Source organism: Lolium perenne, chromosome 7 (assembly GCF_019359855.2).
Source record: "Lolium perenne isolate Kyuss_39 chromosome 7, Kyuss_2.0, whole genome shotgun sequence".
Classification (NCBI taxonomy): domain Eukaryota; kingdom Viridiplantae; phylum Streptophyta; class Magnoliopsida; order Poales; family Poaceae; genus Lolium; species Lolium perenne.
Genome location: NC_067250.2, coordinates 39,712,969 through 39,734,244, shown reverse-complemented (window position 1 = coordinate 39,734,244; position 21,276 = coordinate 39,712,969). Strand labels below are relative to the sequence as shown.

The 21,276-nt window shown below is 44.0% G+C and overlaps 1 protein-coding gene and 1 pseudogene across 1 annotated transcript; both read right to left on the bottom strand.

The window, feature by feature from the left end:
- LOC127316113 (uncharacterized) overlaps nucleotides 1-21,276 on the bottom strand; it is an 800,711-nt pseudogene that overhangs the window by 445,529 nt on the left and 333,906 nt on the right.
- LOC127317761 (bZIP transcription factor 46) lies at nucleotides 9,539-15,719 on the bottom strand. The gene is made up of 4 exons (XM_051348361.2): nucleotides 14,567-15,719; nucleotides 13,910-13,981; nucleotides 13,106-13,135; nucleotides 9,539-9,987 (listed from the first exon to the last, which is right to left on the bottom strand). Exons 1-4 carry the CDS (start codon nucleotides 15,350-15,352, stop codon nucleotides 9,907-9,909), a joined length of 969 nt encoding a protein of 322 aa, XP_051204321.1. The 5' UTR covers nucleotides 15,353-15,719; the 3' UTR covers nucleotides 9,539-9,906.

Sequence of the window (21,276 nt, the reverse complement as noted above, 5' to 3'; positions counted from 1 at the left end):
TCTTGCATGCTCTCCGTTGTTAGTAGAGGCTCTGGCCAAGTTTTTGCTAGTAACTCCAAGAGGGAGTATTTATGCTCGATAGTGGGTTCATGCCTCCATTAAATCTGGGACAGTGACAGAAAGTTCTAAGGTTGTCGATGTGTTGTTGCCACTAGGGATAAAACATTGATGCTATGTTCGAGGATATAGTTATTGATTACATTACGCACCATACTTAATGCAATTGTCTGTTGCTTGCAACTTAATACCGGAAGGGGTTCGGATGATAACCTGAAAGTGGACTTTTTAGGCATAGATGCATGCTGGATAGCGGTCTATGTACTTTGTCGTAATGCCCAATTGAATCTCACAATATTCATCATATCATGTATGTGCATTGTCATGCCCTCTCTATTTGTCAATTGCCCAACTGTAATTTGTTCACCCAACATGCTATTTATCTTATGGGAGAGACACCTCTAGTGAACTGTGGACCCCGGTCCATTCTTTTACATCGAATACAATCTACTGCAATACTTGTTTTAGTGTTCTCTGCAAACAATCATCATCCACACTATACATCTAATCCTTTGTTACAGCAAGCCGGTGAGATTGACAACCTCACTGTTTCGTTGGGACAAAGTACTTTGGTTGTGTTGTGCAGGTTCCACATTGGCGCCGGAATCCCTGGTGTTGTGCCGCACTACACTCCGTCACCATCAACCTTCAACGTGCTTCTTGACTCCTACTGGTTCGATAAACCTTGGTTTCTTACTGAGGGAAAACTTGCTGCTGTACACATCATACCTTCCTCTTGGGGTTCCCAACGGACGAGTGCTTTACCGTCACAAGGAAGCTACTTTCTGGCGATGTTGATCCCACGTCAACTCCCACGTCAGCACTTAGCGAAGCTCCGCCGGAGTTCTCCATCGCCACCGCCACCACGCCGTCGTGCTGCCGGATTCAAGGAGGAGCTACTACTTCCGCTGCCCGCTGGAACGGGGAGAAGGACGTCGTCTTCATCAACACCGAACGTGTGACCGAGTACGGAGGTGCTGCCCGATTGTGGCACCGTGATCAAGATCTTCTACGCGCTTTTGCAAGCGGCAAGTGATCGTCTACCGCAGCAACAAGAGCCTCATCTTGTAGGCTTTGGAATTCTTCAAGGGTGAGACTCGATCATCCCCTCGTTGCTCCCGTCTTCTAGATTGCATCTTGGCTTGGTTTTCGTTCTCGCGGTAGGAAATTTTTTGTTTTCTATGCAACGAATCCCTACAGCATTGACCACGATAGACACATGGGAATACATTCATATGGCCGTTAGAATTTTATTACATGCAACATCGACATTACAACACCAGTAACAAGTTACTAGTAGCCTACCATAATCCCCACGCCATTGATTGCACACCCAAAAAGAGTGGGCCAGTCCCATATGCCTTGCCTAGTGGGATGTTAACTGTATTGTCCACGATAGATGCATTAGAACACATATGTAAGGTGCTTGCAACTATTGATTGGGAACTTCATTCCCCTCTCTTTTGTTCAAGCTCTTCCTAAGTATCCCCCTTCTTTTAGATACTGCCATAATTTGCCCCCTCCTCAAAAGCTTTACGGATTTGAGAAGTCGTGGCTCGGTCATGCCTGACTTTACGGATCTAATTTTCTCAATATGGTCAGCCCCTGTCCATGCATTGCTTTTTTGACATTTGGAAATTTAGCCTCGGATTGTTTAGGAAAAAAAACTAAAGGTTGTAGTATTAACCTAGAGTCTGCTTCTAAGAAAAGGAAGAAATATCTCCTACACGAATTTTACATTTTAGATGTCTTTTCTGAACAGAATCTTCTTTTTGACCTTGATAAAAATTGGTTGGGCGAAATTAAATAGGAGCTAAATTTGATTGTGGAAGAAACAAAAATCCTGGTAGGGCTCTAGGGATCGTTATATTGTGGAAGGAGGCGTAACACGGTTTACTTCCATGCGATAGCTAACCAATGTCGTAGGAAGAAGGAGATTAATGTGTTAAATGGTCCTGATGGTCCTATTAATGACACTAAAAGTATGCCTAATATAGTTGCTTCGTTCTACCAGGATTAGTTCTCATGTGAGGATAATCCTAATATTATTTTGGGGTTTAATTTCTAGGATGAGAGTGATCCCTCGCTGATGAGGAGAGGCTCTCCATAAATAATACTTTTCAGAAGAGGAGATTGAGAATGCCATCATGGGCTCTTACGCATGTGGGTCCCAAGGCTAGATAGATTATTTTTTATGTTCAGCCAGAAGTTTTGGCATGTGATTAAGCATGCTTTCATGGCTCTGGTGAGGGATTTTGAGTCAGGCTCCTTGGATGTATCCAGACTCAGCTATGCAATTATTCGCCCAAAGAATCATATGCTAAGGATGTGAAAAGGTTTATTCTAATCAGTCTTGGTAATTATAGCTTAAAAATTATCACTAAAGTAATCACTAATAGGATGGCTCCAGTTGGGCATAGAATTATTTCCTGGAATCAAAATACTTTTATAAAGAAGAGATTCATTCTTGAGAGTATTGTCTCTGCCATGAAGTTATTCATTCTATGTATTCTAGTGGTGATTGTGGTCTCGTTTTGAAACTAGACTATAAAAATTCCTAGGATAGAGTTAGCTGGATTTTCCTTGACAAAATGTTAATGTCTAGGGGGTTCGGCCTAGTTGTGAGAAGGTGGGTTGAATCTATCTTGCACAGGATTCTTTATGTGTTCAAATAAATGATGAAAATAGTTCTTATTTCATTCCTAGAAAAGGACTTAAACAAGCATACCCCTGTCACCCATTCTTTCTCATTTTTTTTGTTGATGTCTTTTCAAAGATGTTACTTAAAGTTGTGCAACAAGGTTTGATCAAAGGTCTTCTTCCTAGGGTTATCCCTGGTGGTATCATCATCCTCCAATCTGCTAATGACATTGTTCTTTTCTTGAAGAATGACCTGAGCATGGCTTAACATTCGAAATGGTTGATGACCTGCTTTGAGCAGATGCCAGGCATGTGTATTAACTATCATAAAAGTGACCTCATGGCCATTAACCTTCCTACGAAGGAAATTAACTTGCTTGCACAAGTATTATGTTGTCAACTTGTCGAGTTCCCTCCAAATGATTGGGTGTTCCTCTTCCCTACTCTAAACTTAGAAAAGAGGACCTTCATCCAGTCATTGATAAGATTATCAAAGGTATTGATGGGTGGCGTGGTAGGCTTTTGTTCTATCGAGCTTGCCTTATCTTGTTGCAAACATGTGTTGCTAGTATACCTTTGTATCTTTTGTCAATTATCAAATTCCCAAGTGTGCTATTAAAGCTATTAGTTCCCAAATGGCTAATTTTTTTTCTAGGATTGCACCCTTGAGAACCACAAATATCATCTTGCATACTATGCGTATCAATAATCTTAGAGATTTTGACCTTTGTTTGCTAGCATCATGGGTTAAAAGATATCATTTGGATAATTAAAAAATCAGGAAAACTATTGTTGAATCAAAATATGACCTTTCTGCTAAAATTTTTTTTGGGATAACCCTTCTCACTGCTCCCTTTTTTGGGAAAGGGGTTATTTGGGCAACACATGCTGCTAAAGTTGGGGTTCGTTGGAATATTAGTAAAGGGGTACAATGTTGTTCCAGGAGGACATTTGGGTTGGCCATTATAGTCTTGTTGTCCTTTTTTGGGATGTATATGTCATTGCTAATGAACATGACCACACTATTGCTAGTATTTGGGATGGTCAGGAACTCAAAATTTGTTCTCGGAGAATTGTTAGTGTTCGTTATATGATTGTTGGCTGGATTTGACTAACTTGGTTAGTTCTCTGCATTTGAATATCAATTATGACATACCAATCTAGATGTTCCACCCTTCTAGGGTTTACTCAGTTCCGTCTTTCTATGGTGTGGTTAACAATGGTGGAATTATTCCCTTTCATACTCCGGTTGTCTGGAAACTATTGATACCTCCTCGCATACATGTGTTCATGTGCATAGTTACTAATAACAAAATCCTCAACAGAGATAATCTGAGTAAGCGGCGCCATGCAGAGGATATGATTATGTTTTCCTGAACATAAATCGTCTAATCATTTTTTTTATTTAAGTGCTTTGTAGCTCAATTAATTTGGAAAATGATCTCTGATATTTTTGGTATAAGCATTGGCTCTGATTTTCCTATCTATTCTAGATGGTGGATTAGTAATGATAGAAAGGCAATGTTGAATACCTTCAGTTTTTCTGCAATTTAGTATTTGTGGACTCCACAAAACTAATACGTATTGTTTATGGGAAAACATGGTCTAGGCTGGAAGTTGTTTTGTCAAAAGTAATCACAAACGTCAGAAGATGGCGGTTTCTCTACAAGGATGCTCACGCTTCTCTTTTGGACAGAAACATGTTGCTCCTAGAAAGAACCAGAGGCAAGCTTTTGCATATTGCGTGGTGATGACTTCGCTAAACCTGACTTCATGAAGCGCTTGGATTGTAATTTCTGCTTGCATATTCTGGGTTCCTTTTTGTTTCCTGTCGAAGCTATGTGGTTGGCTTTGGCCTAGATGCAATCTTGATGTTGTAAACTTGAAACACTTGCATAACCGTTGGCAGAGAAGAAGCCGCACAACCCATTTGGATGCTGTTAGCATTCTCCTAAAGCCGACGTTTAGTGGTATTGAGACATCATGACATTGACAGAAACATTTTTCCCTTGGACTATACTATCTATACTATATAGTGAAGGATATTGATTGGTCAGGGATATCTCACCTAGCCAAACGTCCTCCCAAAATCTAGTTGTCTTATCGTTACCAATTTTAAAAGTACCTCTACTAAAGAAATCTCTTTTTACCCGCATAAGGCATTTTACAAATGGTGAATCCGCTGATTTAACTTGTACTTGTGACAGAGTTTTAAATCAAAGATACGTATTATCAACTCTTGCCACATCCCTTCTTTAGATAGAAGTTTAAATAGCCATTTTCTAACTGGCGACCATTTGATGGCAAAAACTGATTTATATAAATTTCGTTGTCCTTAATGACAATATTTCGACTGTGGGGACGATGTTGCAGGTAATAGAACTCTAACAGTCTTTGTATTAGATAAAAAAAAGGGTTTTTCCCCTGGTTCCACTAAAGGAATTTCATATTTAAATTTATGTATGAAGATTTAATAAATGGGCATAGTTGTTCTCGTATGAAATATTTATGGAAGGTAAAAATCTCGCTCAAGATAAAAATATTTATGTGGTTCCTCCATGAAAAAGTTTTGTTGACGAAAGATAATTGACAAAGAAGGCAATGAAATGGATATCAAAAGTGTTGCTTTTGTGTCAAACAAACGGGTGCATCTTTTTTCTTTCATGTCCATTTGCGTATAGTTTTTCTTACCGCCTACCACTATCATAAATATGTTTGGAAATTGGCTAAATAGAATCGATAAAAAAAAATTAAAGCTAAAATACGCATTGGTGTTTCTGCTTTGTGCTAGTTGATATGTAAATGTAGAAACAATACTATTTTTAACAAAGCTAATGTCTCAAACTTTTGGAGGTTATCCATATGATTAAAAACTGGGTTCCACGATGGTCCTTTCTGTTTCCGGAGGATCGACGAGAACTTAATGGATATTGATGCAATCGTCTGCTGACGGTCCCACATGATATTTTACTGCCGGGGTGGTTGATGGGTTACTACTAGATTGATAGATATACCTAGAGTTTTTAGGTTGATTATTCTTAGATGGTTGATTTTTGAAACCTTTTTGTGATTTCTGATGTAATAAGTTGATACATGAACTGTGCAATAAAATGCTGGTTGTGTGCATCAATTGATTCAGAGGCTACAGCCATCCCTCGTTTTAAAAAAAAAAGACACGGCAAACCCGGCGAGGAGAGCAGGTTTCTCCTGATGTGCTTTTTTTTTTCTCTTGCTGTGCTAAACCGATTTTTTTATGAGCTGTAGCAGGGAGAAAGTGAAAACATATTTCGTAGGAATTGGGCCCAACTTTTCTAATACATTCGCGCTCTGACACTTGCTAGCCCAACCAAAACAAAATGGGCCGAGAAAGTGGGTGGGCCATGATCCATCGATTCTATCCATACCCCCAAAAAAATGGAACGAGTATCTGTAGTGCAGTTCCTCCCACGGTCCCACCAAAAAAATGAAATGCAGCTTCCTGCAAAACAATCAGCGATGCAACAAAGATATTTCACCCACACTGAAATACGAAAATGGCAGGCGTACGATCGCTGTTCCACGCGAGCACAAACAGAGCACAGGTTCCCTGCATGGTGCAGTGCCACCTTGACGTTGACCATGGTATATTCCCGTATCTTGCAAGAACCACGATGTATTCCGTGACGCCAACTTGAACCGAACTCCGGTCCCGGGCGCCCACCCATCCCTTTATAATGAAAACGTGAGAGCATCCCCACTCGTTTGGCCTCCCCACGCCGAAATTCGCGTGGGGAGGGCCAGTTTTCCAGCCGCGACCTCAGGCGTAGCCATTGATTTAATTTTGAAAAACGTAAACTTGATGAAATACGGCAAAAAACGACTGAATTTGGACTAATTTTAATGATATTTACTATATAGAGGGCGAAGTTCCACGCCGCCAGGTTGTCGGGGTGGTAGCGCGGCTCGGCGCGGTCCTGGTCCGACAACGTTAGTCGGACCTCCTCGATGGCGGCTTCGAGGTAGCGTCCCTGGGGCGGCGGCGGGATTGGCACGCTGCCCGCACTTAGCCGCCACCCGCCACCGGGAGGCCTCGTGTCTGGCGGGCAGGGGTACCCCGCCTGGTGGAGGAGGTGCCCCTCCCACGCGTGGAGGGACCGGCGAGGGAAGCCGTTGTTGGCGGCGCCGTCTTCGTCGTTGTAGGCCATGGATCTCGTCGAGGTCGAGGAAGAGGAAGAGGAGGAGGAAGAGGAAGAGTGGTGCGACGCGTCGCGGCGAGCGGGGTATTTAGGCGAGCCAGGAACCGGCGATTTATTGCCGCGCGCGTGGATGCTACGCGTCCGCGGTGAGCTGACCGGCGGCAGCCTTTACTCCGCGCGAAATACGATGCGTCTGTCGCTGACCGGCCGGGTCCATCTCTCGCGCGGAAGCCGAAGCGAAAGCGCGGGAGAGAAATCTCGGCGTTTGGCGCGCTTTCGCTTCGTCCGGAGTCTCCGAGCGCGCCTCGGGGGACCGGGGATGGCGTGGGCTCGCTGGATGTATTTTGGTCCAAATCTGGAGAAAAACGAGGAATCGGGGGCGCGATTGGGCCAAAATTCGATGTCCGGATGAGAAAAACGACGCTCGGGGGCCAAGTCGGGGAGACGAGTGGGGATGCTCTAAAGACGCATCCAGCAGTGTGGTCCGGTCCGAGTGATGTGCATGGTCTTAACTCTGAACTAGCCTTCAGGGCGAAGCATCTAACAACAATGTTGGAAGCAAAGAAAAATGATGGGATCAGGCCAGGCCCTACCAAAGAAAGAGGAAAGACTTCATGGCCCACCCACTTGGGGTATCCTCCGGAAACTCAACATCGGATCGCTGACAACCTCAACTGCAGGTTGTCATCTTTTCCTATGAACTACCTGGGAGTACCCGTTAGGGATTCTAGGATCGTTATTACAGATCTCGCCCCCCTGATGGGACGAGTTAGAGCGAAGGCTGAACCGTGGTGCGGGAGGTTCACCTCCAAGGGTAGCAAGACGGTTCTCATTGATTCGTGTCTGTCTAGTCTCCCCATGTATATCATGGGTCTGTACATCTTTCCTGAAGGGGTACATGCTACCTTTGACAAAGAGCTTTCCCGCTTCTTTTGGCAAGACAGGACAGGCCACCAGAAATACCACATGGTCAAATGGACCGATGTGTGCGCCCCCAAAGGACCGTGGGGGCATAGGGATTATCTCCTCTCGCCACATGAATGTGGCCCTCATGCTGAAATGGGTTTGGAGGATACTTTCTGACGACGGGGGCCTGTGGCTTAAGCTGATTAAGGCTAAATACCTACAGGGTCGGCCACTCCTTGCTTGTGACCGCCGGGAGGGATATCAGTTTTGGAGAGCCCTCCAGGACATTAAGCATGAGATTAGAGCGGGACTATCCCTCTCCATAGGCGATGGTAGAGGGACCATGGTCTAGCTCGACCCATGGCTTGGCGATCGCCCCATTTGTCTTGACTTCCCGGACCTCTTCGCCATTTGCGCGAACCCACCTATCCTTGTTGCCGACGTTGCGAGGGGGGCTGGGATATCTTGTTCCGCCGCGGTCTAACCCAGGGAGAGGCCCTGAGTCTAGCCTCGCTGCGGAACCTCCTCCCGGACGCTTTGCCGGGAGGATTAGATGCGCCTTCGTGGCGCTTAACGCCATCCGGCTCGTTCTCCGTGCGGTCAGCCTACAGGGCCATGTTTAGGGCCCCTCTGCTTCCCTGGACGGCCCCGCTTTTTAAAGTGCCTATCCCGCTTAAGACGAAGATTTTCTTATGGCAGTTGCTTAGAGATCGCCTCCCCTCTGGGGTGGAGGTTGCGAAAAGGCACGGGCTGGGCAACGGTCTTTGCCCATTGTGTGCGGTCCCGGAGACGACGTCCCCGCGACCCGTTTCCTTTGGAGCTTCCTGCAGGAGGCGCTGGGCCTGAGTGGCAGGCCTCAGCCCTTCGGGGAGTTCATTGAGGCCCGTGCGAACAACACTGGTAGGAGGAGGCGCCTCTTCTGGTTATTGTTCGCGGCATTGACCTGGACTCTGTTGACTGTGCGCAATAAGCTGGTCATTGAGCGTATCTTACCTCGACTCGCTTCTGACTCTGTCTACTCTTTCTTGGCTTTATTGCAGCAGCTTTGTTGCAGCAGTGGTACCCGCTATGTAGGCAGCGAGACAGGGAGCGTCTGGACGGCATGTTGGAGGATCTTCTTACGGCTGCCCGTCGCATATCTACACCGTCCAGCCTCTGAGTGGCCCTCTTCTGTGGGGTGGTGTATCGTTTCTCTCGTTCGTGTGGGCATGTTGTGCTGTTGCCCCAGCAGATTATTGATGTGGGGTGTGTGCTCGTTGTGTTGTATCTGAACTCTGTATGGATGTGGTTGCTTTATTTATAAAGCGAGGCGAAAGCCTATTTCGAGGAGAAATATGGAAGAATGTTGTGTTCGGTGCCCACCCCTCAACATTCCTTATGCTGGACAGGCCGCTGATAAAAACCGGAAAATGAAATGCCTACCTGGGGTCAGATGATGGTAGCTCACGGAAGCCCCAGCTGAGGCCAGCGGCTGTGAACTGATCTGCGGGCGGCTGGTGCTAGGGTTCGCTCCTAGCATCGCGTGCGGAGCGATTCTGACTGGTGCGAGGAGATCACACTTAAAATTTGGGCCAAAATGTCACTTCCTCGTGCCTATTAAGCATGAGTATTAGGCACACTTCCTAGCGCAGGCCAGTAACATCGCCCACAAAGTGGACTGCGAACTCAAATTACAGGATGTCAGCGTCTCCTTTTATTAGTAGCAAACACATATAGCCCAGTAAACGGGAACTGTAAACTGAAATCACAGGCAGGTCAGCGAAACCAAATGCTCTACCACTTGATGCACTACCACAGGATGGTGTCGCAACTCAACAACATACACAGCTAGCAGCTGCACGGCTGCATCCAGCAACACAAATGGCATGCATGAACATGCCGCTAGATAGGGAGTTAAAGAGATTAGATACTTTGCTTTTGTTCATTTGGAAACAGCAAAGCTAAACCTATGAATTAAGAGCCACGGGGAATCAACTAAATAAACTGAAAGATCACCCCAAGGAGTAGCAGTGAAGCTGCAGTCTGGAGGGGGTAGCTGGGAATTCTGACTTCAGCTGATATGTACACTGGTATTGCATCTAGGGAAGACAGCCATCTCAACTGCTCTCAACGTTGTATGAGCTTCAGCCTACCATGGACCGGTCAGTGTTCTTCGCAAGCAAAATCTCTTTGCCTTTGGTCCAAGTTGCTCTTCAATTCTCTCTATAACCTGTGAGCAAACGGATGCATAAGGATGCATAAGGATGCATAAGGATAAACCATGAACTTCAAATACATTTATAATAAACTACCATGAGCAAACGGATGCATAAGGATAAACCATTTTGAACTGCAAATCGTAAAATTCGTGAGGACCATAGAGCTACAAAACAATTGGTGAAAGTGAAACATGAACACAAATCTCAAATCATTTGTACAGACCAATACTCCTTCCGATATTGACTCAACTTTGTCTAGAGACAGATGTATCTTGTCAACAAACGTGTCTATATACATTCGTATCTTAGACAAAGTTGAGTCAATTAATTTGGATTGGAAGGAGTATAAAAACTAGAAACTTATCTAAACTTCAGGGAGGAGGGGCACCAGGAGTAATGTGTTCTTATCCCGGTTAAGATTTGAATAGACAAACTATAGACTCTAGAGTTGTGCCAGACCATAGATCCCCATGACAAGCATTAAACTGTGTTGGGTTAGAATTCTACTTCCAGTCATCACTGACTGACTAGAGAGGTCATACTTTAATCAAAACTTGGCTGACAATAAAATTAAAGGAGTGAATTCCACTTTTTACCCCACACCCACAGTTGCGCAATATGTGACTCATAAATATAGAACCTAGAAAAAAAAACATGTAGAAATGAGTTTCACCCAAATAGATTAAGGACATAGCCATGCGTAAATGAAAATGATGCAACTTCTCAAATGTTTCAGTGAAGAGTCTTGGCAAATGAATGTATCATGGAGATATTATTATGGGGCAATACTATCACCTCTAGAATTTGGTATTAGTGTTTTGCTGATATGCATACAATACTACTGCAAACTGTAGGCTTTCAGATTACACAAATGATCAAGTGACCATTAGCATCTTAGGTGAGAGACACTGGGATTTTGGTAGCCAACACCCTCCTTCCAAAACACGAATCAACCTAGAATATGTGGCATATCCAGAGACCAACTCTTAAACAAGACTCGGTAACCCAATTCTTTATTCACTATTAACAAGCATGATGCCACAGGAGCATACATTCTTTTAGGAGAGTCACTTCTCTTATTAAAAACATCATTTTGGGAGAGCTGTAGGACAGAGAAATATTATTTTGGCTTCTTTTGAAATCTGACAATTGCATGTATGTGCACATCTAAAATCACACGATGCTATGCTGTTGAAATATAGTTCATTTTTGGCTGGGTTTGGGCTGATCATAGCCGAGGTTATTATAATCAAAAAGAGCATATGACGTATGTTAGTATTAACCTCCAGCTTGGCTTGACACTTGGATGCTACTATTTTTTTTTTCTTCAATAATTAGGCTGGGTGCATCCTCAGTGTCTTGACTTGTTCTTGATATTGAGTTGGTACAGAGCCCAAGGTGTAATTGATATCTTCCTGATATTAATACATTTTCCCTTATCAAAAATTTAATCTCCAGCATTGGCATGGTATAATTTGTGTTTTACACGTAATGTACTGATACAGAAGCAAACCCCTGTTTCCAAATGTGACTTGATGATTTCTTATCTTGAACAGGTGTTGGGGACTGAAGACATGAGTTGCCATCAAATAAGAGTTGACAGTTGATAGATCCTTTTGGCTGCCCAGCCAAAAAGCTACTACCTCGGGTCTGTTTTAATCAACGCACAGCTAGCTCAATGCATGCATGTAGGTAGTAGGGTGTCCGTGTCGATTAAAACTGTCCGGAGGGAGTATTAGATTGTATCCGAGCATGACTTACATGGCTTCTTTGTGCTCAGGTTCACACATCTTAGAATAATGGTTAATTTCAAAAGTTCCATCGAAACCTAAGTCCTACAGTATCGTAACACTCCCAGATAATTGTAATAGAGCATTTGAATCTTAAACAAAACCTCTAAGGCAAAGAGTAGTACTCCCTCCGTCCCATCAAGGTTGTATTAGATTTATCAAAATTTGGATGTATCTAGACACTATCTAGTGTACGAATACATCCAAATTTAGATAAATCTACCTCAACTTTCAGGAGACGAAGAGAGTAGTTAATATCAGAAGAATTGGCAAATCACATGTCTACATCGCCCAAGATAGTGAAACTAGGTTTACCAGGTCTTAACTTCGCAATATTCTCAAAGTAGGTAACTTCACCAGTTATTCTCAAACAATGTATAAGGCTGGATACAAGGCCGATGACCCGTATAATCGCTACTAGGTTGAGCGAAAATGGATTTCTTAAATATAACCTGAGATAGTTAGAAACATTTCATCCTAAAGCCAGAATGATATCAAATGAGTAATCTCCACATTTCCTGAAGCTACATCTAACGAAGTTCACGGCTTCAATAGCTATCTTCATTTGTCCATGTGTATACCATACCAACGAGAACACTATCTACTTGTGCACGAGGTGTTGCACCAGGGGATGAGGTGAGTGTGGAAACTATTGCCACATATAGTATCTGTTAGGACCATACAAGTTAGCCATAACTAATATATCGAAAACTAGTATATACACAAAATGTATTTAAAATCAACTCACAGCCACCAGACTCCTGAAGTCTTGGAATAAAAAATTCAGCAGACATGCATTTATTTTATACAAAAGGCTATAAGCGCTTCAACGTATGCACTTATGCATGCATGACTAACTTCGCTATCGATTGTGCACCTTTAGTAATGAACAATGCATGAGGTTAACAATCCATGAACCTATGAAAAAACATACTCCCTCCGTTCCTAGATATAAGCCATATTGAGAAAAATTACAGAATATAAGGTTCATTGCGTTGCGCCACTTATATGGACAATATTTTTAGGGATTTGATTAGGTTTACTTATCTTATGCAAAGTCCTCTATTAGCTCACGGCAATTGCCTAGGGTTAATCCTAGCCAAACATGGTGTAATTTTTCCAAAATATGCATTCTTTAATTTCGTGCGAAAACTATGGCTTATATTTAGGAACGGAGGGAGTATTACACTCTTGCACTTCAACTACCAACTGCACCAGTGAAAATCCAAAAAACACAGTGTGGATAGCAGAACTGCATGGTACAACTTCCACAACAATGAGACCGAACTTGATATGTATTCAAAGCAATAATATTTTCTACCAAATGTAAGTTCATTACCTCATTCTTTTGCTTCTGTAGCATTTCCACCTGCAAATAAAAAGTGCAACCAAAGTGAATATAACTCCTTGGAGTTCTTATCAGGAAGGAATGTAGAAGGAAAAAGTGTACTATAAATTAACGTAACCCGTGGATCTAAACTCTAGAGTGTACAACTGCATGTTGAAGTTAAACTAATAAAAAATGGTACATTTTTCTCAAATCACATGAATAATAACTAAATGTTGAAGAATGTGATACTAAGAACATATAGATAATGTCAGGTATCCATGTGAAACAAAAGGCTACTTCTGTTAATCACAGGAAACCTGATACAATGTGCATGTATAGTTCATAATCAACTGACAACAATCTGGCAATAACAACAGTTAAGTCAAGTGCACAGAAAATCACTAGTAAGTGGTAAGTATTACTCCTACAAGACAAGGTGCCCAAAATAAAAATGCTATCAGATTGATTTAACACAAGAATATTGAAAATTAAAAGGACATATTTTTATGTGGTCACCGATGATTACTCGAGCCAGTCAAGGCCATGCAAAACATATACAGCTAGGACAAGACATTCAGCAAATTCTGATCATGACAACAATCGGTTGTCATGACACCAACAAGCATCATCTGGGGAGAAGTAAAAGGTCATATAGATGAGACCAAGCCACCGGACAAGTATGAGAACTGCGGCTAGAAACTTTAGAACTGTTTAGAGTCAAGAAATTACCAAGCACTACTAACTGAATGCATGAATTGCAAGGTCAGTAAATAAAGAATGTGCATTCAATCATCAAGGGAATTTTAATTGTACCTGTTTTTTCTGCAATTCCTCATTGGTCTCCTTCAGTTTTGCTACCTCAGCTTCCAACTCCATTATATAAGCCTGAAATACATCAAAAGACTCAAGCTTAAGGGTATACAAACTGAGATATGATTTAAGATACATCAATATACAGAACCAACTGGAACAATTACAATCTGTCAGTGCTATCCAGTAAGCTTGAGATTGTTGTGCTTGCAACATAGAAGTTTATAGCCGATGTAGCAGTGGCACATAGAAGAGGTCTGCTATCCTACATAGCCTAAGATAACATTCATCAAATAGTACTATATATTTATCATATCCCACATAACGTTGCAATGCCTAAACTTCATTTCCGAAATGAAAAAAGCTATCCACTATGTTCCTGAATCTGGGACTGGGAGTGTCAACTTGAATGACGATCCACATAGATTCTTCTCCTCTTGGGTTTCACGACAATTAACAAGTCCAACTTGCTATATGCAGGGCATAAATTAATATGAGCAGCTAAACTGGGAGTGTCGGATCAGATCGAAGGAATAAAGTAGCGAGAGGCATACCCAATATAGACACCCTGAGTTCTACTTCAGATAACATTTCAGAATAGTTAAGCAAAAGGCAGATGAGCAAATGGATAGTGCAGTAGAAGAAGAAGATAAGTTTCACCTGCTTCCTCTGGCGGGACCTGGCGGCCGACTCCCGGTTCTTGATCATGCGCCGCTGCCTCCTCTCGACCACCTTCTCGACGGTGGGCCCCTTCCTGGCCCTCATCGCAGTGTCGAAGGGATACGGCACCGGCGAGAGAGAGGAGAGATCGTCGCCCTCCATCTTCCCGAAGCCGTTGAGCACGACCGGCGTGGTCGGCGCCGCCACCGTCATCCCTCCGCCAGCGGCCTGCCCGACGACTCCGTTCCCCATCTGCATGGTCGTGGCGACCACATTGGCCTGAGGAGGGAACAGATGCTGTGCCTGCGCCTGCGCCCGCGCCGGCACCACGACGGTCTGGCCCCCCATGTCCTCCCGCACGACGCCGGCGCGCACGAGGAACTCCTCCAGCGTCATGGCCCCCAGCGTCGGCTGCCGCTGCGGCTGCGCCTGAGGATGCGGCTGCGGCGGCAGGGGGGCATCCGGCTCGTCGTCGCAGAAGCCCATGAGGTCGCGCCAGACCTCGTCGACGGTCATCTGGCTGATGGTGCGGGGCAGCGTCATGGAGCCCTGGCGCAGGATGGGCTGCTGCGGCTGGGCGTCGACATTGGCGGCGGCAGGGGCGGCGGCTATGGCGTTGGACTCCTCGGCGGTCCAGATGTTGCGGAGCAGCTCGTCCATGTTCATGGACCCGAAGTCCTTGCCGGCGCCGCCGAGCGCGGACTGGAACTCGTCGAAGGTGAGCGAGTAGATCGACCCCTGCCTGGCCAGCGCCGCGCCGCCCCCGCTCCCTCCCGGCATCTCCATCTCTCGCGCACAAACAAAGATTCCCCCCAAATCTCACCGAAATTCCGGCAACCAAGATCCTCGGCCGGTCTCTATCCCCAACAGCACCGACGAAGAAAGCAAGGGCGAGCAGCGGAGGGAGGGGGGAGCTTGACTTATACTGCAGCAGCGGCGGAAGGGAAGCGACTGATGGTGGAGTGTGATTAGCTGGGCCAATTATGCCCGAATTAGCAAGGTGAAATCTTTAGTTTAGTGGGAGAAAGAGAAGGAGGATTAGAAAAACAGGAGCGGGGGAGCATCGGGGGCTGTGTAGCTAGCGAGCGAGGGAGTTGGTGCGGCTTTGAGGGAGACGATCGCCGCCGGGGAGAGTGGGGAGGGAGGACAGGTGTCGCCTCGGGGCCATTAAAGTGGGTGCCGCCGGAGAACGACAAAGCCCAGCAAACCGGTCAGAGGATTAGATTTCTGCCCTGCGCCGGGCAGCGCACGCCGCTGCACCGCGCACACGGACGCTCTACACACACAAACAACAACAGCCTTGGGTCTCAGAAATAAATAAAAAAAAGATCTTTTCATAGATTTTTAACTGAATAATAACATGAAATTCCTTCTTGTGCTGCTATTGATCTGAAAAGATATTTTATAGGGTTGAATTTAATAGCTCTTAATGTGACTCAAAATTAAAGACTCGAGCGCGGCGCATGGAGAACCTCGCAAAGTTGTATACGGTGGGCGGTCTTAATTGAGTGTCGAGGCAGGCGGCATTGTCGCGTCCGTTACAGCTATGCATACAAGAAAATGCAAAAGGTCAAACGGAAGCGGTTGCGTAAGCAATCCTTCGGGAGCGTAGGAAGATAGGGATGAAATGACAGGGCTTGGCCAATGTCATTCCAAACGAGTTGGCGTCACGCAAGTGGACCGAAACGGGCGGATAGTCCCACGTGATAATGTATCTTGTAGATTGCGATAATGTATCTTGTAGACTGATAATGTATCTTGTAGATTGTTTCACTTGGATTGACGGCTTCATCAAATGAGGCGTGTAGTCAAAGTTTACAGTGAAGACTAATTATTAAAAATCAAAAACAACATATTTTTCGAAAAAAATAAGAACTTTATCATAGTTCTACCAAGCCACTGGTGTGATCCACAAACTTCAAAAATAATCACGTCTTCATCCTTTGATATAGAAATACCAATAGGAATATCAACAATGTAAGTAAGAAACCAATATAGGATATTAAAACTCTATTATCCGCTTGTGAGCCATATATACACTCACATCGTTATCCTTGTAAGTAAAAAACACATGTATATGGTAGCAATGATTAGTTGCAAAATCAAATAATGAAAGATGTATTTACGATGAATAACTCATGAAGAAAACTGGCTATTTAATCCAAGTCTTGCCCACAAAATTCATGGTGAGGCTTAATCATCGTAGAAACGTGGTGTCACACAAAATCGGAATCTACCCCTAAATTCAATCTCATTATATACATAGTGGCAAGTTGGGGCAACAAAGTTTTTAAATTACTGGTGTGTTATCGTAGTACGAGAAGATATGCATGCACAACGCTGATAGAGAAAAACATATGAGCACCTATATGGAAAATATTAGGTAGAATTGTGAAAGTATGACAATTGAGGCAACCAGTCATACACATATATTTTGCTAAAGGAAGAAAATAGGTAAAATGGAACATATTTTGCTTCTTTATTTTCTTTATTATAGGTTTATACATTTAGATGAGTAAATCATGTTAAATCTTTTGTAACAACAATAGTCAAATATTACACACCAAACTCCATATATTGTGAAGAGTTTTTCAAATTATTCGAACCTTTTTTTGTTTATTTCCATTTATAGACAGGTTTATTTTTGGTACTCCCTCTCTCACAGTTTATAAGACACGCACGTACCCCTAAATTGCAAATTTGATCAAGTTAGCATTAGTTATATGTTATAAAAATTATATCATTAGAAAGTTCAGATGTTCTATTTTCTAATGATATAATTTTTATATTATATAATTTAAATTATATAGGTTAAATTGGTGACCTAGGGGTACGCGCGCGCCTAATAAACTGTGAAGGAGGGAGTAAACATGTTAGACAAGTCGGCAAGTAGTGCTCTACATTATGTGTGCGACATTGTTGTCTTCATGAACCGTTCCTTGGTGTAGCTTTTGGTGCGTGCACTTGGCTTTCAGTTGGTGTAACTAGAATAGTAGTGGCCCAGATTACAGGGGACCAGGCGATAACGCGACGTGTCGGTCGCAGAGAGCTAGCGACCTTTCAACGCGCCCAAGAGGAGCCTGAAAGCTGGACCCATCAGGACCAGTACGAACGGACGGACAGGATCACATCATCAGACCCATCGTTTCACGTGGGAGAGCTCACCCGCGGTCGTGTGCTAGCGACTACCGTGTGTGAAAAGAGTTCGAGCAACGGCATGGAGCCATGGAGCATGCGCTGTTCTCTCCGGCGCCGTCTTATCTGGGCAAATGCCCATACCTGAAACGAACTGCAAAGTACAAAGTGCTTCTTACCTGTTAGGTCACCTGAAAACGAACTCACCAAAATGGTAGTACAACGGCCCAGGCTTCAGCCTTGGTTGCTTGCACCGCCGTCAGTTTTGACAAATTTACAAAGTTCTGTTTTGCCAAGCTTCACCCAAGAAAAACGGACTTCTCTATCTTAAAACCCGTCGGAAAGATTTTTTTGGAGTTAGTCTCTCGATGGTGCTAATAGGGTAGGTTGCACGTACGTGCGTTCATAGGGATAAGTATATGTAAGCGTCTACGTTTGTTCTGTGTTTCATAAAAAAAGTTCAGAGTCGATGGATTGCCTTCGTTGTGTGTGCCCTTCCTACTTTCCTCTCTTTATTCTTTCTCCTACCATTTGTAGCATCTCCCTTCCCCCTGCTGCCCCAACCAAGCTACTCCTTGTTTTTTGAGAGCAATCACATATTTCATCAATGGAAAATCAAGTTAAATAAAGCAACATATGTGAAAACTAAAAGACAAACCGGGAAAATGATTATCTTGAATTTGCACATAAAATTTTGTAAGATCGAGAAATACAAAACGATCCCTAGGGTTTCATGCAGCCACCATAGCTAGCGGCCGCCGCCCAACTCCAGCGTCGCCGAGACGAACACAAGAACAGACGTCGAGCCTCCACCATTGCAAGATCCAAAAAAGCACCATCACCAACGAGGCTTTGTGAGTCGACGAACAGGCTCCTTGTTATGCGTCTCAGGGGCAAGCTCCTCTGCCACGTCGGTCCTTCCCGCTAGAATCTAGGTCCAACCTCCTCGGCTCCTTCACATGGATGACATAATGGGGAGCTCAGATCTAAATGATTTTCATGGTGCAGTGCTTGGGGAAGGGTTGGCTTGAGGTGAATGGGTTCGAGGTCACCGGATCTAGCTCCAAGAAGATTCCGACGTGTCGGTTTTGTTGCCGATTATGGCGATCTGGCAAGGTTGGTGCTCGAGTACAAGGTTATATTTGTTTTAGTTTCTTCGATGTTGTGTGTGTGCGTTGAAATTTAACATACTCGTATGCATTTTGCTGCGAAAGCACATGCGCGATTCCTTTGCTACAAGTTTGTGTTTTCTTGGATATTCAATGCATGCATATGTGCTTCAGAAATTCTCCATGCATATGTTTGTTTTGCTACATTACTATAATTAAAATACTGCAATTTTTTGTGCGTACGGTTTTCTAATATCTTCCTAATTATTTTTTGTTGTGTAACCAACTTATTGTGGCATTACAGTTTTTGAAATGTTGTGAAACTATTTTGCACAGTAACTAAATCTTCTTGTAAAAATGTTGCAAAAACTACTTGCATAACTATTAATTTATTGCATTACTATTTCAAAATGATGCAAAGCTTTTTTATATTTTTTGTAACATTTTTTAAGACGATTTGTTGCAATACTATTTTTTGGGTGCGCGGGTGGGGCATATGTTGCAAAACACGGAACTACTTAGATTTGACCTACATGGTTGATCAGACGGCGGGAAGACGGTCGATCCCCCCCATGACAGGGTATTAACTTGTCAATGCCTACGGATTGTAGACTTAGGGTTTCGTAGAAAGTAGAGGGCAAGTAGATCTCGAAGGTTCAGCCGAAAAGGTGCTCGACTCATAAATTAGGGTGTGTTGACAATAGATTCGATCTTTTCTTCTCCTCTCGGCTCCCCTTTATATAGGAGGAAGAGGCGAGGGATTTCGTGTTGTACAAGTTACAAGCTTCGAGAATCCATACGAGTCTCTCCCGCATTGTTACATGATTCGTGATTTCTAATACAACTCTATATTCCTTATCGAGGTTCTCTAGGCTTCTGGGTCATGAAAGCTTCGGGTCGTGGGCCTCCAGATAACCTTGGTACCTTATTCGGCAAGCCCATTCGGCATGCCTATGTCCGTAGCCCCGAGATTTTGCTTGAATCATAGAATCAAGTAAAATCTCCATCGTAGAATTGAGTCGCATCTTTATATATCATAGAGTCGAATATTTTGCTTAACATCTATTTTGTACAGGGATATTGGTAGGTGGGGCTGTTTCATCCGACGGATCAGGTACCAGTTAACTGCTCTTGTGCCAAATCCGCATAAACTTACTTTAAGCTCATGTTCCTGGACTTGAACTCGGGATACTGGCGTAATTCGACATGCGTCGCTTAAGGACTTATCGTGAATCGAATCACAGTTATTTTTTATCGAGTACCTAACGTGTCTGCTAGGATTTTCTTCACATTTGTTAATACGGATGAAGTGGGGGAGCGCATTCGGGTGCGATACCATGCCACAGAGGACGGATCCTCGGGACTTATCTTCGTAAACTCTTTCAAGTTACGGCATTTAGAGTTTTTACCGCGGCAGATGTGCTCTGAGAATGTATTGTCGAGTGCCTTTATCGGCTGCTGGAATTGTGAATTTCTTCGAGTTGTCTGATGACAATATCTTGATCTCCCGATGGGAGTACATGACGAGTTATGTGTAACTCGAAGATGTACGATAAAAATACTTCGTCTGCAATTCTATATTGCCTTGTCGTTCTCTTATTTCTTCTTCCTCATAAATCATCGGGTGCGCGACCAGCGCTCCTGATGGGAGTAGCCCCGAGGCTACAACCGAGTGTTTGCATTTGGATGTAGGCTCAACTTTTGCTACTTTGGTTAACTCTGTATATTTTCTTTTGACTCATCCTCTTATCAGAAGTATAGACAATACTCTTGATAAGAGTAGCCCCCGAGCATATGAACACACGCTTGCATTTGATCATAGGCTCTCGAAGTTTTTCTTTTGAACCATGCACTTTTTTAGAACTCGAAGTTTTCTTGTCGCTATATTTTGTTATACCACTCGAAGCTTTCTTGAATGACGTCGCTGCTGACGATAGCCACGTACGTCCACCTTGGACAGCCACGACTCCTGTCAACCCACTGGGCCGTGGGTCCAAAAATCTGCACCGTCGACACGTCGCGCAAGTGGGGCGCACACGTCCTCCGGAATTTCCGGCACGCGCGAAGTAACTTCCCTTCAGTAAATTTGGAGCGGTAAGACCATTTTACCCTTTGGACACGCGTAGGGTTCGGAACTCTCCCCCTTTTCATCCGACGATTGGACGCATCGTCTTTTTCCTATAAATCCACTTCTTACTCCTCATTCATCCCCTTCGCTGCGCCGCACAACTCCCCTCTCTCTCTCCGCCATTGTTGCTTCTCGAGCTCTTCGCGCACACGCTCTCCTTCTTCTCATTTTTTCTCCACCGAACTGCCCTCCATTGCTCCGCGCACCAAGCAATGCAAGAACCGTGCCCCAGGCACCGACGAGCTCGTGGAGAAAGCTAAGATCTCCGGCTGGGAAAGGTCGAAGCTTTCCGCCCAAGACCACAAGCTTCTGAAGAAGATGGGCATGCTGAAGAAGGA